The sequence below is a fragment of the Protopterus annectens genome, chromosome 10.part0 (genome assembly GCF_019279795.1).
Source record: "Protopterus annectens isolate FY-2018-M chromosome 10.part0, PAN1.0, whole genome shotgun sequence".
Lineage (NCBI taxonomy): Eukaryota > Metazoa > Chordata > Ceratodontiformes > Protopteridae > Protopterus > Protopterus annectens.
The window spans coordinates 1653595780-1653613615 of NC_056744.1; the positions used below are offsets into that span (position 1 = coordinate 1653595780).

The 17836-nt window shown below is 38.9% G+C and overlaps 1 protein-coding gene across 1 annotated transcript in view; it reads right to left on the reverse strand.

Moving 5' to 3' along the window:
• The window catches only part of LOC122814372 (zinc finger protein 420-like), a 263065-nt gene that overhangs the window by 78441 nt on the left and 166788 nt on the right, over positions 1–17836 (reverse strand). Inside the window, exons 6-7 of the mRNA XM_044086957.1 lie at positions 10969–11145; positions 1288–1414 (exon numbers count right to left, since the gene is read on the reverse strand). Coding sequence (XP_043942892.1) covers positions 1288–1414; positions 10969–11145 — 304 coding nt within the window. The remainder of the gene's footprint in view (positions 1–1287; positions 1415–10968; positions 11146–17836) is intronic.

A 17836-nucleotide genomic window follows, 5' to 3' on the forward strand; every position in this document is an offset into this window, starting at 1 on the left:
GTCCCCTTCACATGGTCGACAGTTCATTTGATCGACTTTTATTTGGTCGACAATTCATATGGTCGACAGGCAGATTTGCCCCCCTCCCCAATGTTGTGCGACCCTGGAGTTGATATATATAGTTAGGGGGGGTGTGGGGGGCACATAAAACTGCTTGTCGATCAAATGAATTGTCGACCAAATAAAAGTCGATCAAATGAACTGTCGACCATGTGAAGTGGACCCAGTTAGACACATCATAATCACAAAAAGTTTCCAACCGTCATAAAACTACAGTTACAATGATTAAAGTGATTGTAAATCAAGTTGTTTTTTAGTTGAAGTCAGACGCGAATACTGGAATAATTTGAACTGTATGGGAAATTATGAACAAGAACATCTGAAGGGGAGAGGCAAGAGACTACGAAATATGAACTGTGGCTGTAGTGAGATAAGGAGAGTGGAGTGGTGAGTAGAGTAGAAATAGGGAATGGGGGAGAGCTAGGGGGAGGGGAGAATAGGAGAGGGGGGCAAAGTTAAGATAAAAGCTGAGTTAGGAATGGATGAATTGCTGCAGGTGTGAAAGAGTATAGAAGAAAAGTAAGAAATAAACAAAACTGCATATGCTAGATGCAGTGTGGAAGAATAAGTAGAGAAGTTGATAGACTGGGGAAAGGGTATACATTCTGTTTTGCTCCAAGTTGTACAATGCAAGATAGTTACCTCTGTAATTCATAACCTCACCTGTTTTGCTGTCCCTGCATGTTATGAAGTTCTCTACAGTTTATAGAAATGCTAGTTGTAGTCTGTATTGTTAACTATGTTACTGGTTTGTAATGACTATGCAAGCCTGAAATTTGTCTATGTGGATCAGTGCTTTACCTCAGTTTTGTGTGTGCGCATGCACACACACACGCACCCATGCACATACGCACGCGCGCGCACACACACTCACAAACATATAAATTAGAGGACACAAGTTTCAAAAGCGAGAGAAAACATGACTTCAAAACTGATCAATACCCAAATAACAAGAAGAAAATTACAAAACAGAAAATATTAGAAAGTTTTATGCATGGCAAGCACACGCTAACAAGAAACAGAAACGGATGAAGGATCACTTGAAACTATACATGCTTCATAAAGAAAGAGAGACAAACATTTGCCACATCAGGCTCACTAGAAATGAGAAAGGGCAGATACTTATCACCCTCCACTTATATAACAGTACATATTTCTGAATTACCTTGGCACAACATGTTATGCTTACAACTGAAAACCTCCCTTCCTAAAAAGGATTGCACTTACCTACTGAAATTAAGGTTTCATAGTTCTGTACCATCACTTCTCTGTGAAGCTCCTTATCTTGTTTTCCCAAAATCTTCCATTCTTCTTCGGAGAATGTGACAGCAACATCCTCAAAGGTTTCTGGTACCTGGAAAAATACTCAAGTGTGCTTCAAATGTACTTTTATTGCATGCAACAAAGAAAATATCAAACTACAGACTTTATTCAAGAGGTAGGCAGACTAGAATGCAAGCCCCCACACCTGGTGTGATGCAAGCTTTTTTTTTTTTCACAAGAGAATAAAATAATAAATAGGTGATATACAGTATTTAATTTGTGGACAATGTAGTAGTATATGCAAAACATAATATAAAGCTTTCTCAATATTTATTACAATTTAAGTTTTTCAGAACAGAGAGTTCACATTTGGTATAATGTGAGGTACAACACTGTAGTACAAAACTGGCATCCTTGTGAGTTTATAATTATAATGCTAATCTTACTTATAAGAAACCCTTTCCGGATTTTTTGCAGTTGATTCTTAACAGGCTATGTTTAAAACAGCTATTAACTGTACCTCAAGTTAACAACAACAGCTGATGAAACAAGTAGTACCTTTATACAACTGACAAATAAAAGGGAGCTCCGCATAAGAGTGTACCAGAACAGTATTCTGTACTCTTGGATAAGCAAAGTCATGTAGGCCTTACTAATAGGTCGGCCAGCAAGGTATTCCCATGTGCAGGCATTCACAAGTCTGTATGTGGGCCTCAGAGGGATCAGTTATTAAAAGAGAGATTTACTACCTTTAATATGAAGCTTGATAGCACAGTTGTTATTGCTAGGAAAGAGCAGGGAAATGCAACAGATTAAAGGAACTAAAACCACATATAAGCCTCCTTCCCTACAGGGTATGCATGGTCAGGAAGAGACAAAGCAAATGAAGATGATACAACAGTGTACTATAATGCACCCACATCGTACCTCTCAACTTCCAAATTTTCGCAGACTGTGTAGATTTTTGCTCCATATTTTTGGTCTGTTCTCAAAATTGTGATTTTTCTGGCAAATCACTGGGAAAATCTGAGGACTGAAGTCACTAAATAATGACATACATTTGAGTTTCAGACTTCCATTTCCTTCAGAAAATGCATGACAATGTCAGAAAATGCATGTTAATGCAGACCCTGTTATTCTAGCAACTTTCTATGTTTATAAGAGCAATATTTAAAATCTACCCCTATTTTTGGGTCTTTGTCTCCCCATTTTGTCAGGATTTGTCCAGATTTCTAATACTAAGCGGTAGACAAGTATGATCCAAACCCCAATGAATGAAATAGGTGGAAAATTCATGACTAGTCTTGAAAAAAAAATTGAAATTAGATAATAAACATACCCACTTGTGTTTTTTTTTTGTTGAGTAAACTATTAAGTCATCTCAGCCATGGGTTTTGCAGTTCTTTAAACTCTGTATCTCGAATTCCATAAAGTCTGACACCCAAAATCCTGAATCCCAAAAGACTGAAAACACACAGGATACAAATACTGACTATATTCCAGTACAAGGACACAGAGAAACAAAGACGAGACAAAGCATATTACTTTCCACCAGGTATGAGCAGGGGGGGGGGGCAAGCCATCCTGCTCCCCCCACACCCCCTGCTACTTAAATATATCAACTCCAAGATTGCACTTCACTACACTAACATGAGTTATATTGTATTATACAATGCCTACTCTAAAACGTGCACGCTGATTGGCCAGCCCAACCAGCGTGCCCGTTGTAAATCCCTCAATATACTAACGGAAAAAGGTCCGGTCGCCCGGACTTTTTCCGTTAGTATAAAACACTGTCTCGCTATGTTAAAAGAGTTTAACATAGCGACACAGATTTAAAAAAAGCAACGGAGATCTCCGTTGCTTTTTTTAAAGCTGTCTCGCTATGTTAAACTCCTTTAACATAGCGACACAATGTAAAGCAACGGAGATCTTGCGATCTCCGTTGCTTTTAAACCGTCTCGCTATGTTAAATGAGTTTAACATAGCGAGACAGTTTAAAATAAGCAATGGAGATCTCCCTTGCTTATTTTAAAGCTGTCTCGCCATGTTAAACCCATTTAACATAGCGAGATAAAGCAACAGAGATCTTGCGTTCTCTGTTGCTTTTGCCCAACTCTGATGTACTGCGTAGGCATCGCAGTACATCAGAACTACCGCGGAACACCAGACAGCTGCGGAAGGGCAGCAAAGAGGCATTATACAATGCCATTATTTAAGAAAAGTAATTATTTCTTTTCTTAATGTCATTGTATAATAGCAATAACCCACTTCTGGGTGTGGGTAATGCTGGATTTACCCATGGTTGTCTTTGTTTGGTCCTGAGGGCTTCGCCCTCAGGACCAAACCACGCCAACCGTGGGTAAATCCAGCATTACCCACACCCAGGCGTGGGTTATTGCTATAGTATACCACGTTAGAAGGGAACGTTACTAAGGCTACAACAGGCAGTCATGAAACATGTAATGGTATGTTCGCCATTTTTTTCTGTGGAGTGTAATCTTGGTGGCAAGTAATATGCTTTGTCTTATCTACTAGGAGCTCTGTACAGAACAGGTCTTTGATGCGTTTTTCATATCATACCAGGAATTATTCCGTGACCAAATCTGTGTCCAATAATGTAAAATGAAATGTACCTTCCAAAGGAAATTGTAGGGAAGCTTTTACTTTGATATTTCTTTGAAAATTAAGGGACATTAAAACAAATGGGTTACTACAGGACTTGTTCTACTTTTTAGCTTATCTTCCACTGAATAAAATTATTCTTACAACGTCTTCCCTTCATCCTCCTTCAGTTTTTGGGTCAGTGTTTATTTATTTATTTTTTTAACATATGTGCTATCCATTGAATATAACAGCTACTATTGTTTCACAGATATGCTGAGAAAGGTCAACTTAAATAAAAAGGTTACTTCCAAACAAGCTCTTTTATTACATATTTAACATTCTTGATACTGAAACTCACCCAAGGCCTCACCCATGACTAAATGTATCCATACTCAGATAATATTTTTTTTCTTTAAATTCAACATAATATTTAACAGGCTACTTTAACAAACTTTAGCACAGGAAGACTTATTACAAGTACTACATATTCTGGTGTCTATTTCTACTTGTTAGCTATAATAATTTACATAACCACACTTCTTTTACTGACATTTCCTTTTTCACCTTCTCTTTCTTTCGACTACTTTGTGTTTACTTAACATTTTTGCTTTTTACCATACAACTCTCCTGCCTCTTATGTGTATTAATATCTCCGGATCTACTGTTTTTCTCCCCTCCGTTTTTATGTCTCTTTCTCCTTTTACTATATTCATCTTTTAAAACACAATAATTTTTTCTTGTTCTTTTTTCACTTTCCTAAATCATTCCTGGCTTCTCTCTAATCTCCTACATCACTCCTGGTATTTTTTCCTTTTTTGCAATTCATTTAATTCTTTTATTTTTATTTCGTCATTCTTGACTTAGTTTCTTACGGACACTTTTGGACTTGATCGATATTCTGCTGTAATCCAGTTTTTTGCAGTACTCTTACTTCCGCTCTCATTATAATTTTTGCTCTACCAGGAAACTAGTTATAAAATGATGATCTTCACATCATCAATTCTAATTTGGTAACATTCCCGATTTGTCTTTTTCCTTATACACCAGCTCTTATTCTTAAAATATAACAAGGTTGTTATATATCAGTTGGTCAGCTTACTACTACTATAGTAAAGCCATCTGGCAAGGTTCAATTACTGTCATTACCGGAGGGGGAGTACCTGTAATCTAGGGGATTCTCCTCTCTTAAAATAGATCATTAAGTATTTGTAAAGAATGACTCTTTCAGGTAATCCTAAGTTTAAATTTAGACTAGATTTAGAATAGTATTATAAAAGTGAGACTTTTTAGCAGCAGCTCATTACATTTATTATGCATTTATCTTTGCAGTTAATATTTATGAGTTAAGTATTTTATAAATGTATATTCCAAAATAAATTTTCCTTTATTTACTGCTACTTTCAGATTGCAAATTTACTTTCTTAATGTTAGATATCAGCAGATACTTTCAAACCAAGTCATTGAATTCATTAATTTAATGACTGGATGCAAAACTACTTGAGTGTTTGCCTCCTTCCCCTGTAACTTCAGTAAACTGACTCTTGCATTAAGAGCTATAATACTTACCTTATAGCTTTAGGACACCTTAGGAAACCTTGTAAACTGCAATAGCCCCGCTACGCTCGTGCTCTCTTCGCTCATCTCCCTGCTCCCAATTCCCTCCCGCCCCCAGTACCTTAAATTTATAGTACTATAGCCACTCCCCCACTTTCTAGATCCTATCTGCTTTCATCTGGGATAATTCCACCCACCCCCATTCTTCTACCTACATTTTAATAGCACATATTAGCTTTCATCTGGCATTCTCCCATCCCCCTTCCAGTACCTTTACCACACCATTTTATCTTCTGGTATTGCATCACCAGGTAAAACAGTTCCTTAACTCACTAGCTGAATCACAGATAATGATATACTCCTCTTTACTACCCCTCTTGTTCACACCATACCTCCTTACCTTGTATGAAAACCAGTTTCTCACTGGATTTCAGGTCCCAAAAGGCCATACTATCCCCCCAGCTATAAATCCTCCCACCTTCAACCATACTTACAGTACCAGATCCTATCCAACATCTTGTTCAGTCTATCAACATCTCAACCCCAGGCACATTAGCTCTAGACCCAAACACTACCACAAACTAATAAACAAATTCCTGAATTTCATCACCAAATATAGACTCAACCTAATACTTGGTGGTGATATTCACCCCAACCCTGGCCCACCCACTTCAGATACACATACCCTTTCTACTTGCAATCTAAGCTACAAACCTACAATTAATAGGCCAACTAACTCTCTCCTAGCCTGTCATCTCAATATTAGAAGCATTAATAATAAGGTACATGAATTGCGTGCACTTTTGGATGTCCACTACCCTGAGATTCTCTGTTTATCTGAAACCTGGTTAAAACCTAACACTAAAGACAATGAAGTGTTACCACCTGGGTACAACATACACAGGCTGAATCATGCTTCGAGGAAGGGGGGTGAGGTAGCTGTATCTGAGTTGAATGTCACCACAGATGTAATACAACCACCTCAGATTAATAACTCAGAGATTCTTGCCACCAAATTGCAACTTAATAAAAATAAATGCATTAATATCATCTATATGTACATTCCCCCAGGTAACAATATATCTACACTTGAAGATATCCTGCACTGGCTATCCTATCACTACCCCCAAGAAACCCTACTACTTGGAGACTTAAACATAGACTGGGGCACCTGTTCCTCAGAATCCCCAACCACACATATTAACCTGCATGCATTTACACAAATTATATCCACCTCTACCAGGATAGGTAAACCCAACCAAAACGAAAGCATACTTGACTGGGTACTCAAAAATATTCACCCCCAACTGTACACCTCTGGTACCCTCCTTGATGGCCTAAGCGATCACCTTCTCACATATGTAATTAAGCACAAAACCATTAATTCCCAACAGCCCTTACTCAGAAAGGTTAGAAACAATAAAAACTTTGACCCTGCCAAATTCCAACAAGAACTAAACTCATGTAATTGGTCTATTGTAAAACACTTCCCCTTAGAGGAAGCAGTAGCATACTTTAACAACAAATTCCTTGAGATCCTTGATTTGCATGCACCTGTTCGTTCAAAGAGAACCAAGGCAAAAACTGCACCATGGCTTTCTAAAGAGTCTAAACTCAAAATTACCCTTAGAAACAAAGCATGGGCTTTATGGCATTCTTCTAAAGACCCTCAAGATCACATTACCTGTTCGTTCAAAGAGAACTAAGGCAAAAACTGCACCATGGCTTTCTAAAGAGTCTAAACTCAAAATTACCCTTAGAAACAAAGCATGGGCTTTATGGCATTCTTCTAAAGACCCTCAAGATCACATTAAATACAGACAATCCAGGAACGAAACCAAAAAATCAATTTTCCAAGACAAAAAACAATACTACTGTAATTTACAGAAAGTAAATCAAAATAACCCTCAGAAGTTTTGGGCAGGTTAAAATAATCTACTACATCCTGGACAAACTTCAACCCCAATCCCTGCTGCTACTATTGATAAATCCCCTGAAGATGTTTCTGACAGTTTTAACAGTCTTTACTGAGACAATTCAAGCCCTAGCTAACCAACTACCTCCTAGCTCCCCTGGTCCTGAAAGTAGCACCCCTAGAAACATACTCGCATTCAGCTTCCAACCAGTCGCCACTTCACTTATCCATACCTCGATAAAAAAATTAAAACCCACTACACTTTCTGCTGATCAACTCCCTCCCGAGTACCTACAAAACTCAGCTGATGCTATTGCTTACCCCATCTCAATACTAATCAATCGAACCATAGTAGAAGCTAAAATTCCCACCATCTGGAAAATATCCTATGTAATCCCACTTCACAAAGGAGGCAGCTCTACTGAATTCTCCAATTATAGGCCAATAGCTATACTCTCTCCACTTGCAAAGATTATGGAAAAATGTATTCATAGACAACTCATGCACCACCTAATCCAGAATCACCTTATGGCAGACACTCAGCATGGCTTCCGTCCTCATCACAGCACTACTTCAGCTCTCCGAGCCTTTACCAACACCATAAACCATAATCGCAACAATAATTATATATCTTCAGCCCTCTTCTTGGATCTTTCCAAGGCATTCGATATGGTTGATCACCAACTTTTAATTCACACCCTGCAAACATTCTGTCTAGATACTAGAGCTCTTCAGTGGTTTCAATCCTACCTGAATGGTCGACAGCAGGCTGTCCTCTGGCAGAACAAACTCTCTAACTTTCTACCTAACACTCTTGGAGTACCACAAGGCTCTATACTAGGGCCCTTGCTGTTCTCCATCTTCATTAACTACTGTCATCCCAAAAGTCAGCTGTATCCAATATGCTGATGACTCTACTCTGATTTGCTCAGCCACATCTCCAGTAGAGTTATGGTCAGCTACCCAGACCACCTTTAATACAATAGAAAACTGGCTTTCTGAATGTTGTCTGATCCTAAATCCCAAAAAAACTAAAATGCTGTTATTTTCACCAACGTGTAGATCTACCGCTTTAACTTTTACCATAAATTCAAATGATAGCACAATAATCTCCCCTGACCCCTCTACAAAACTATTAGGTGTCATCATAGACAATAATCTAAAATTCGACCTACATGTTAACCAGACTATCAAAACCATCAATAAAAAACTAGGGTCAATTTACAGAATAAAAGCCTTCCTAACCCCTCCAGCTAATAGCTCGCTCTCACCTTCTTTCAACCCTTCTGTATGCATCCCCTCTACTCTCGAATTTAAACAAGACTGTCCTTAACAAACTCTCAATATGCTACAACCACATTGCCAGGTTTGCCACTGGGCTGCCTTTTAGGACACATCATTGCATCACTCTAAATCAGCTTGGGTGGCTTGAACTACCCAGCCTAATCCAGTATAACCAACTGATTATGGCCTATAAAATCCTCTATAATCCGGACAATACTCCTGCACTTAAAAATATTATCACCCCCCATAACAATCCTAGACCGCTTGATCCTCTAACAAACTACTAATTCAGACTAGCAAAATTAATAACACAGCCGGTGACTCTCTTTGCAAACTCTGTAAGTAGATCCTGGAACTCTCTTCCAGCTGATATTACCTTACTTTCTACCTTAGGTCAATTTAAAACTAGACTCAAACAACATTTGTCACTTAACTGGCTATGTCAATATATCAAGCCTGGCTAACTCTCTCTAGAATGTGTAAAAATCTGTTAACCAGTTTACTGTGTAATTTAATTTAATCCTGATTTGCGCTCAGGATTAACTCTAACCTGTGGAACTTGTTTAACTTGCTTACTTATGTAATCTCTGTAAACAGTCTGTTTGTAATATGTAATGCTGGTATTATGTAATGCTGTATCAGTTTACCCTTGGAGCTTTTCTCCCCGGGCCTCTGCTGAAAATGGACATGCATCCAGTCGGACTATCCCGGTCAACAAATGTAAAATAAAAATAAAAGATTTGATAATTTTACATTGGCTCTTTTTTATCACATGACTTGCTGGTATATAATTGTGTGTTACACTGTTTCTATGATCTCATGAAATCTGTATTGTTTTAGATGAAAATAAACTCTTTTTTTTCCTTTCAACAGTTTTTCTGCACCATTAGGTATTCCACAGATACTTTTACATCAGGCTTTTTTTTTTTTATTAACTACCATAAAATTTTCTGAACTTAAGCAGTGACTGTACAACAACTCATAGCATATTAAATTAAATTCTCAGTTTCTCGCTTCTTGGATTTTGTTACATGCATATACTCATCAAGTTCATCATATCAGGGCAAAAAGAACACCAAGTGCAAATCGAGAACAAGACCGATAGATCTATAAAAGGTAAAAGTCAAAATTATGAGAGCTCGTAAATTCAATATTTAAATAACTTGTGTGTGTGTGTATATATATATATATATATATATATATATATATATATATATATATATAGTTTTTACATTTTTTCATTTTTTATGGTTTTAATGTTGTGCAGAAAAGGGGATGTTTTACGTGTTCTTTTAAGAATGTAGACATGTTAGAGAATTAAGTGACTTAATATAAAAAGGATGGGTTTAGAATTAATTGATTGTTCCGAAGAAGTCCCATTTTGTAGTGTCTAGGGACGAAAGCACTTGATTTTAAAACTGTTTGGATGTTTAACAAAGCTCTTATGGAATCTTTAAATTTCAGTATCCAATGACTGCTTTGCGGAGTTTGTGGCGGATAGAGTGGCTACTTACAGTTTATAACCTTTAGCACTTTACTTAAATGTAATCCCTAGTCATTTCTCCAGCCCATTTCAGCTGCAATTGTGCACATAGTAATGTACTGGGGCAACACTATGCTGTCCCGAAGTTAATAATGTGAAAGTCATTTATCAAAGTTGGAGGATAAAAGACAAAGACATTTTTTTTCAAACGTGTGTACTGTTGAAGAATCATAGCTTCAAATGTACATCACGGTGAAAAAAGAAGTTAGAATTCCAATGTACCTCTATGAACCGGAAAATTACATAAAATACTCCTTAAGGTAATGCATCCCAAGAGGAGTTGTACTAAATTAGAAGGGATATGGTAAACACAGCCTCCAATGATTGGATTGGGAGAGTGTATTTCATATACATGATGTTTCTTAATGTTTTGAATCATCTAAACTTGATTTTATTATGCTTTATCTAAATATCTAAATGATACTCCAGCATTGTGTGATAAAACACAGAACAAATACACTTTAGCAACAAAAACATATCTGCATGAAATCCCCTATTTTTCAGTCATCTGTCAGAAACTATACATAAAATCAGAGGCAAATCCATTTCTACAACCGATGTTTCTGAAACATGCATTAGAGTGAATAAAAAGTGAATGAGTAACTCAGAAATACGTTGAATGATGCACAACATAGACTGCTGGGATATCATTAAGTGTTTCGTCATCTCAACTGTTACATACACCTTAAATTTTCCAAAACAAAAAAAGTTTTACAAGAGCGAAAATGAAGAACCTACTTACTGTTAGTAAGCCAGCAGGTTCCTGCTGCCTCGGCTTCAGATTACTGGCAGATGTCTTCTGAGTGGCTATAACATCAGTTTCCATGGATTCATTTCCTAATAGTGACTCCTTCAAAGTTTCAGAGTCTTCATTCCTGAGCTCCAAGTTACCACCCGGCACCGCCATGAGGAAGGTAATATTTTAATATACTCTTAGGTTTTTCTTTTAGAATGCTTGCTTTTGCAAGCTGATGGAGGAGTTTGTGTTTCTTTTCATGGAAAAACTTCCAGCTCTGAAAGCTCTCAATTAATGTATCATTCCAAACTTAAAACATCTTCCTAGAAATAAACATACAAAGAGATGCTCTGAATAACAGTACAGAACAGTTTCATTTGTATCTATGCGTGTTACTTTACATAGCAGAATGAGCAGAAGCTAGTACACTGACACAGATGCATGACTGTCTGCAATACTGGTGACCTACAGTTAAGGACATGATTACTCCCTAAGGAATATGTGCACCCAGCCTAGGACACACTCCTTCCTGCAAGAGTGGTGGGATAAAATCCAAATACGAAAATGACCTCTACCATATGGAGGTCATCACTACATTTTGTTGGTTGCATATTTAGGCATGTCAAACAAGGAAGGGATAAAAATCATAAGAAAGAAAAAGTCAGGTGCTTTATTTGCTGTTGTGGACCCTTTTCCATAAATGCTTTAACTTCAGGGCCAATATGGCCCTAATGAATAAAAAATGCCTTCCAATGTCAGTTTATGATAGACAGCTTGCCTTCTGCCGACAAGTCAGTCCACAACACGAAAAGAGAAAGTGTGTCTAGCCCTAGCAGGAAGTCTTGACTATTTTTGGGAGGGGGGGCTATTTTTGTGTGTGTGTGTGGGGGGGTAGTTAGGGCAAAGTCCCTGGGCAAAAGCAGCAGACAATGTCCATACCTAAAATACATGCTCTCTTATAATGCATGATAAAGAGCATCATGATTGTGTCTCCAATCATAACTGGCTTATTATGTGGTCAAGACACGGATGCCAAAAAATCTTCCTTGAGACACGGAATCTTGGCATCCATGTTGAGAACACATGATAAAGAGTTATGATTGGAGACCCGATCACAACTCCTTTTAGTGCGTGCAGCCTTATCTGCACCACATACCACTTCTTTTGTAAATAGTAGTAAGTGCTTCGCTGACTTTCAAAGCTGTAAAGCACCGAGTGAGTGGTGTCAGAAAGACAAAAAAAACAGTGGCAAGGGCAGACTTCTGTACAAGGGAAAGGCAGAAAGAAATGAGTGTTTATTTCTGCCTCTTGCTGGTCAGTACTGACAGATTTATCTGCCTAGAGCTATACCCAATCTTAACAAATGATGCAGTCGTGCTAAACAGTTGATAAAACCGAGTCTCACACTACAGAAGTGCTTAACTGGTTTGCACTATTTGCAGTATTGGAGAGTAAATCACAACAGTGCATGCACTACATGTACTTTAAAAAATAAAATAAGTGAGGAGCATTGAACCCACAGCTCAGCTTTACAATGTGAAAATCTGTACATTCTATACTGAAGTATTTGGAATGTCATTCAATCATTCAATCACAACGTCTTATGGTCGATAATGTAACATAGGTTCATAGGTTGGTACTAGGCTATCGGGCCTAGGGCCTATGCAAGCCTAGCTATAACAAATCCCTGGCCATTTCTTCCCACAATATTTACTTCCCTGGACCCCTGTCTAGCAGGGCGACTGACGTGATCCCCAGGGTGAATTTCCTATCTCCCATCCAATCATCAAAGTTCCTTTTGAAGAGGGCCAAATAGGCGTTCTGCTTAACATGTATTGGCAGTCTATTTCAGAGTCTGGGGAGTCTCTGCATTGACTGCAAATTCTGTACTGGACCAAAGTCAAGCTCGTGACTGAAGCCGGAGGATGTCAAATTATGTAGATTGGCTCAAGTAGCTATGAAATGTCAAGAACACACGTTTAAACCTGCTGTTAGAGAAGATGCATCTAACATGCAAAAAAGCAAATGTCCACATTGCGATTAAGAAAAAGATCTGCAATGCAAAATCGTTCAAAGTCAGTCTAGGATGATAAAGGACAACCTGTTGAAGGATGGTACAGGTGAATTTTAGGGGGCTGCAGAATATATTCCATATTTAGAACAACCTGTGCAGGTTGATAGGGATGAAGAACAGAATGGCCCATACAGATCTACACTCCTGAAGAACAACAGGCTTGGAGAACTTATCTGTGATCCAGATGGATTCATGTCCTTCTGAGGTTAAGGAACAACTAACACAAAACAGCTTGAGTGGGTCTATAGGTCTTGATAATTGCATGCTTAAGACACACTAGTTTAGGTCAGTTAATGAGACCGAGTATAGGTCTGTACTATGAATGGCTTGTCTGGGTCTATGGGGTGGAAAGCATGTCTATTCTAAAGAATGGCTCTCACAGATCTGTGACACAACAAAGCATAAGGGTCTGTAAGGCTGAGAAAATTCACTGCCACATTGAGCAGTGAGTATGTTCATGGTAAATAATCAAAATGCCCCAAACGATTTGCACAGCACACAAAGAAGTACTGAAATAGGTTATAAATTAAACAGTAGTAGTATAAAAGTTCAGCCATTTCTGTCTTAACTCGTGCACACTTGCCAGCACTCTGTTAATGATCAATATATGCTAGTAGGCTGGACAAATGCCTGGAGGCCTCATCACAGTAAATTTAAATGTAGGAAAAAATCTTTAAAAAATTAAACAGATAAGGCATCTTTTTTTGCATTACATTTTCAACTTAAAGCATAATTCTACCTTAAGCTGTTCAATCATTGCAATAAATAGTGTAAACTTAATATAAAGAACAGCCCAGATTTTCAGTTGTGCAGTGAGTGGCCTGCCTCTCAAGTGTACATAAAACTGAGGCACAGCTGCCCACATACCTACTGATACAGTGATGGATTGAGGCACGGCAGCCCACACACCTGGTGATACAGGCACGGACTGAGGCATGGCAGCCCACACACCTGGTGATACAGGCACGGACTGAGGCATGGCAGCCCACACACCTGGTAATACAGGCACGGACTGAGGCATGGCAGCCCACACACCTGGTAATACAGGCACGGACTGAGGCATGGCAGCCCACACACCTGGTGATACAGGCACGGACTGAGGCATGGCAGCCCACACACCTAGTGATACAGGCACGGACTGAGGCATGGCAGCCCACACACATAGTGATACAGGCACGGACTGAGGCACGACAGCCCACACACAGTGATACAGGCACGGACTGAGGCACGGCAGCCCACACATCTGGTGATACAGGGATGGACTGAGGCACGGCAGCCCACACATCTGGTGATACAGGGATGGACTGAGGCATGGCAGCCCACACACCTGGTGATACAGGCATGGACTGAGGCATGGCAGCCCACACACCTGGTGATACAGGGATGGAATGGAAATTGGAGCTAATCTTCTGCCCTGCAGGGTTAAAGTAATGCACTTATATAATGGCAGTACACCATGGAAGCAAAGATGGATCATGGTCATATGGGGTCTTAGAAAGGGTAATAGATCAGGGGCCCCCCACATCCCCTCCCCACCCCCAGTGTCCCTGCTCAGACCATTCCAGCTTCCCTAATACGTGCCTCACTCTTCCCTATTTACTATAAAACACTGTTCAAACCTGCCGGTGTGCTACTATTTTCGTCTTTATTTCTACAACGGTTACAAATGCTTGGACTTACTTTACAACTTTTATTTCAAATATTAAACCCACATTCATGGAAAATGCACCTGGCCAGTTGTAAACTAAGTGTGCCTTTGGGCTGTTTTCAAACCATGGGCCCCCTGCAAACATTTTTAGGACCATGCATAAATGCAAGTGTTCGATTCACCTTCCTGACTATATTAAATGATATTCTTTGTTTAATACAGCACCACTACTTAGAGTGAGTTTTAAATTTGTAGTTTTGAACATTTTTCCAGTGAACAATGAAACAAAACTACAAATTTAAAACCCACTGCAACTTATGCTCTCCTACTGAACAGAAATTATAGACCCATCAGCCTAACTATCCTGATCTTCAAGGCCATGGAACAGATTATCATGGACCTCATTAACAGGGACATTGGCAACGTCCAAACACTCAAACCCACACAGTCTGGCTTTGTCATGGGGAGATCATGTCCGTTACATCTAGTCGACCTATTTGAGAGTCAACAAAGCCATGGACAAAGGGAAGATGGTGCACACCACCTATCTTCACCTGGCCAAAGCCTTTGACACTATTCCCCAACTCAGGCATAATAGATAAACTCTCTCAAATAGGCAGCAATCCATAGGCTACCAGATGGGTAGCAAAATGGCTCACCGATAGAACCCACCTAATAAAAACAGGGGAAGACATCTCACGCAGTAGATCTGTACACAAGCTAAAAGCCCTGTCCCTCTACTCAGTTTCATACAGACTCCTCAGAGGTGACCTCTGTCTGGCATACAAAGCAATCTCAGACCCCATCTTGATGGGACTGCTGCATATCCGCAAGTCAAGCTCCACTCGAGTATCAACCTGGTCTGTGATAGCAAAAGGACTTGTTGGCAGGAAAGAGGAGTGTGTCCCAGAGAATCCCCCATATGTGGAATAGACTCCCTCTCCACATCAAGCAGAGTACTTCATTGTTCCATTTTAAGTGCAATCTGGATAACTGGATGAGAAACAGAAAATGCACCCCTGGGATTCCATCTGTGCCCCTGCTGGACAGGGGCTTTGCGTGCTCATTTGTCTAAACATTGTCTAAGCTCTTGGAGAAGCTTTTAAGGGTCTCAGGGCCAATAGCGTAGTAACTTCCTATGATCCTATGACATGGGGAGATAGTGCTACTGCAGGACATTAAAGACTACAGAAGAAAACTGATCAAGTGTGAATAACCCACAAGGAAAATCTGACCACAAAAATTGAGATCGAGTAGCAAAGGAGAGACAGGGTGTTGCGAAGACAGAGAGTGGATGGGAGCCAGGGTGCTGTTGTTTTACACAAGGACTGTATATGGTCAGAAAAGACATGCAGTGGGAGAGGAGTAGACTAGAAATGTGAGGAAGATGGGATGATTAGTGGCCAATATGAAATGGATAAACATCCAGTAAGAATCACAGTAGCTTTATAGAAATTTGTTTAGCAATGAGATTTGCTGAGGAGAGACGGTAGCTGTATGTATGTATATATATATATATATATATATATATATTTTGGAGGCAATTTTGTTTTACCCAGTTTTTCTTACCCCACAGAAGACCATCAGCTGCACTCAGAGTCTCTGCTCACATACTGGGTTTAATGAACCTTCTCATATCCCAACAATCTCAAATGTCCCTTACAAATTTACAAATCTAAAAAATCTATTGGACAGAATCTCTACAGCTTCTTCCCTGCTCTTGCACGAAACAAGCTCTCTATGACCCTTAGAAACATTTCCTACATCCAAGAAAACTCTCAAAAGGTACTTTAATAGCACATGGATTTGCCTCTGTAGTCATCCCACATGAACCCATCCCTTTCTCTATCACTATGCTCTCTATTCCTCCCTTCACTACTACCACAACTCACTTAACAACTGCTCAGTATTGTACAATTACCCTCTGAAGATAACCCAATGTGCTATGTAAATTCAGTCAAATATTTTATTGTACATTTCTTTGCTATGTTTTTTTTTTTGTTCAATGTTCCAATGCCTCTTACTACATTGTACTGTGGAGCTTTATCTACATTTGCTTTTCACTGTATTCATCTTCGATTTTGTAAATTTTCTTGTTTAATTGTACTGTGGAGTTTCTCTCTCCAGGCCTCCACTGAAAAAGGGCTTTTGCTCAGATGGACTATCCCAGTTAACTACAAAACAAACAATACAACAAACAAACAACAAAAACAAATAAAAACAAAACAAAAACAACAAAAACAAAATACTTTTGTTCATTTTTATTTCTGTGTGTCTGCTTTTGTTTGCTTTTTGTTTGGCTGGTGTTTGGTTTGTTTGGTGTTTGCTTTTGTTTGTTTTGTTGATTGTGTTTTGTTTGTTGCTTTGTTTGTTTTGTAGGTTTGTTTTTGTTTTGTTACAACAAAAAGAAACAAAATCAAAATGCTTGTTTTTGTTTTGTTATTTTGTTTTGCTTTGTGTGTTTTTGTTAATGCTTTTGTTTCTTTGTTTTATTTTATTTCTTTGCAGTTTGTTTGCCAGGATAGCCCAACTGGGTCACAAGGAGCCCATTTTCAATGGAGTCATGAGGCGAAAAGCTCCAGAAAAATACAAATACATAGTACACATTGCACATTTACATTACAGATTACCTCATAGGAATACAAAGTAAATATAATAAGAAAAAGTTAACAATGATAGAATGCATCAGTATAGTTTATAAAACAGGAATAAAAAACACTTTTTTACCCAAAAGTAGCAGCATAGGGTAACTGTTAAGTAGTTGGTCAAATAGTTCAATAGAGCTGTGGAATTATAGGAGGCAGTGATGGCGTATTTAGTTCTAGGAGAGTAGGAAGTGGTATTAGAAGGATTAGGTAGGCTGGGAACAGGAACACTTCCATTGTGAAGTTAGGTGCGAGTGCAGCAAGGTTTTAAATGGAGGAGAGACTGCTGGTGATGCGGATAGGAGATGATAGAGAATTCCAAGGGATGATAGAGAATTCCAGAGGCGTGCAAGGGAGAAGGACATTAGGTGATTCCCAGCTGGACGTGTGGGTTTGTGCAATTTAATTAGTTAGATCTTAGAAGTCATTCTGGTTCACACATTTCAAAGGTAGTGGCTAGGGAGGAACAAATAGTGGGGTTGTAAAGGAGTTTGTGTGCTTGGATGA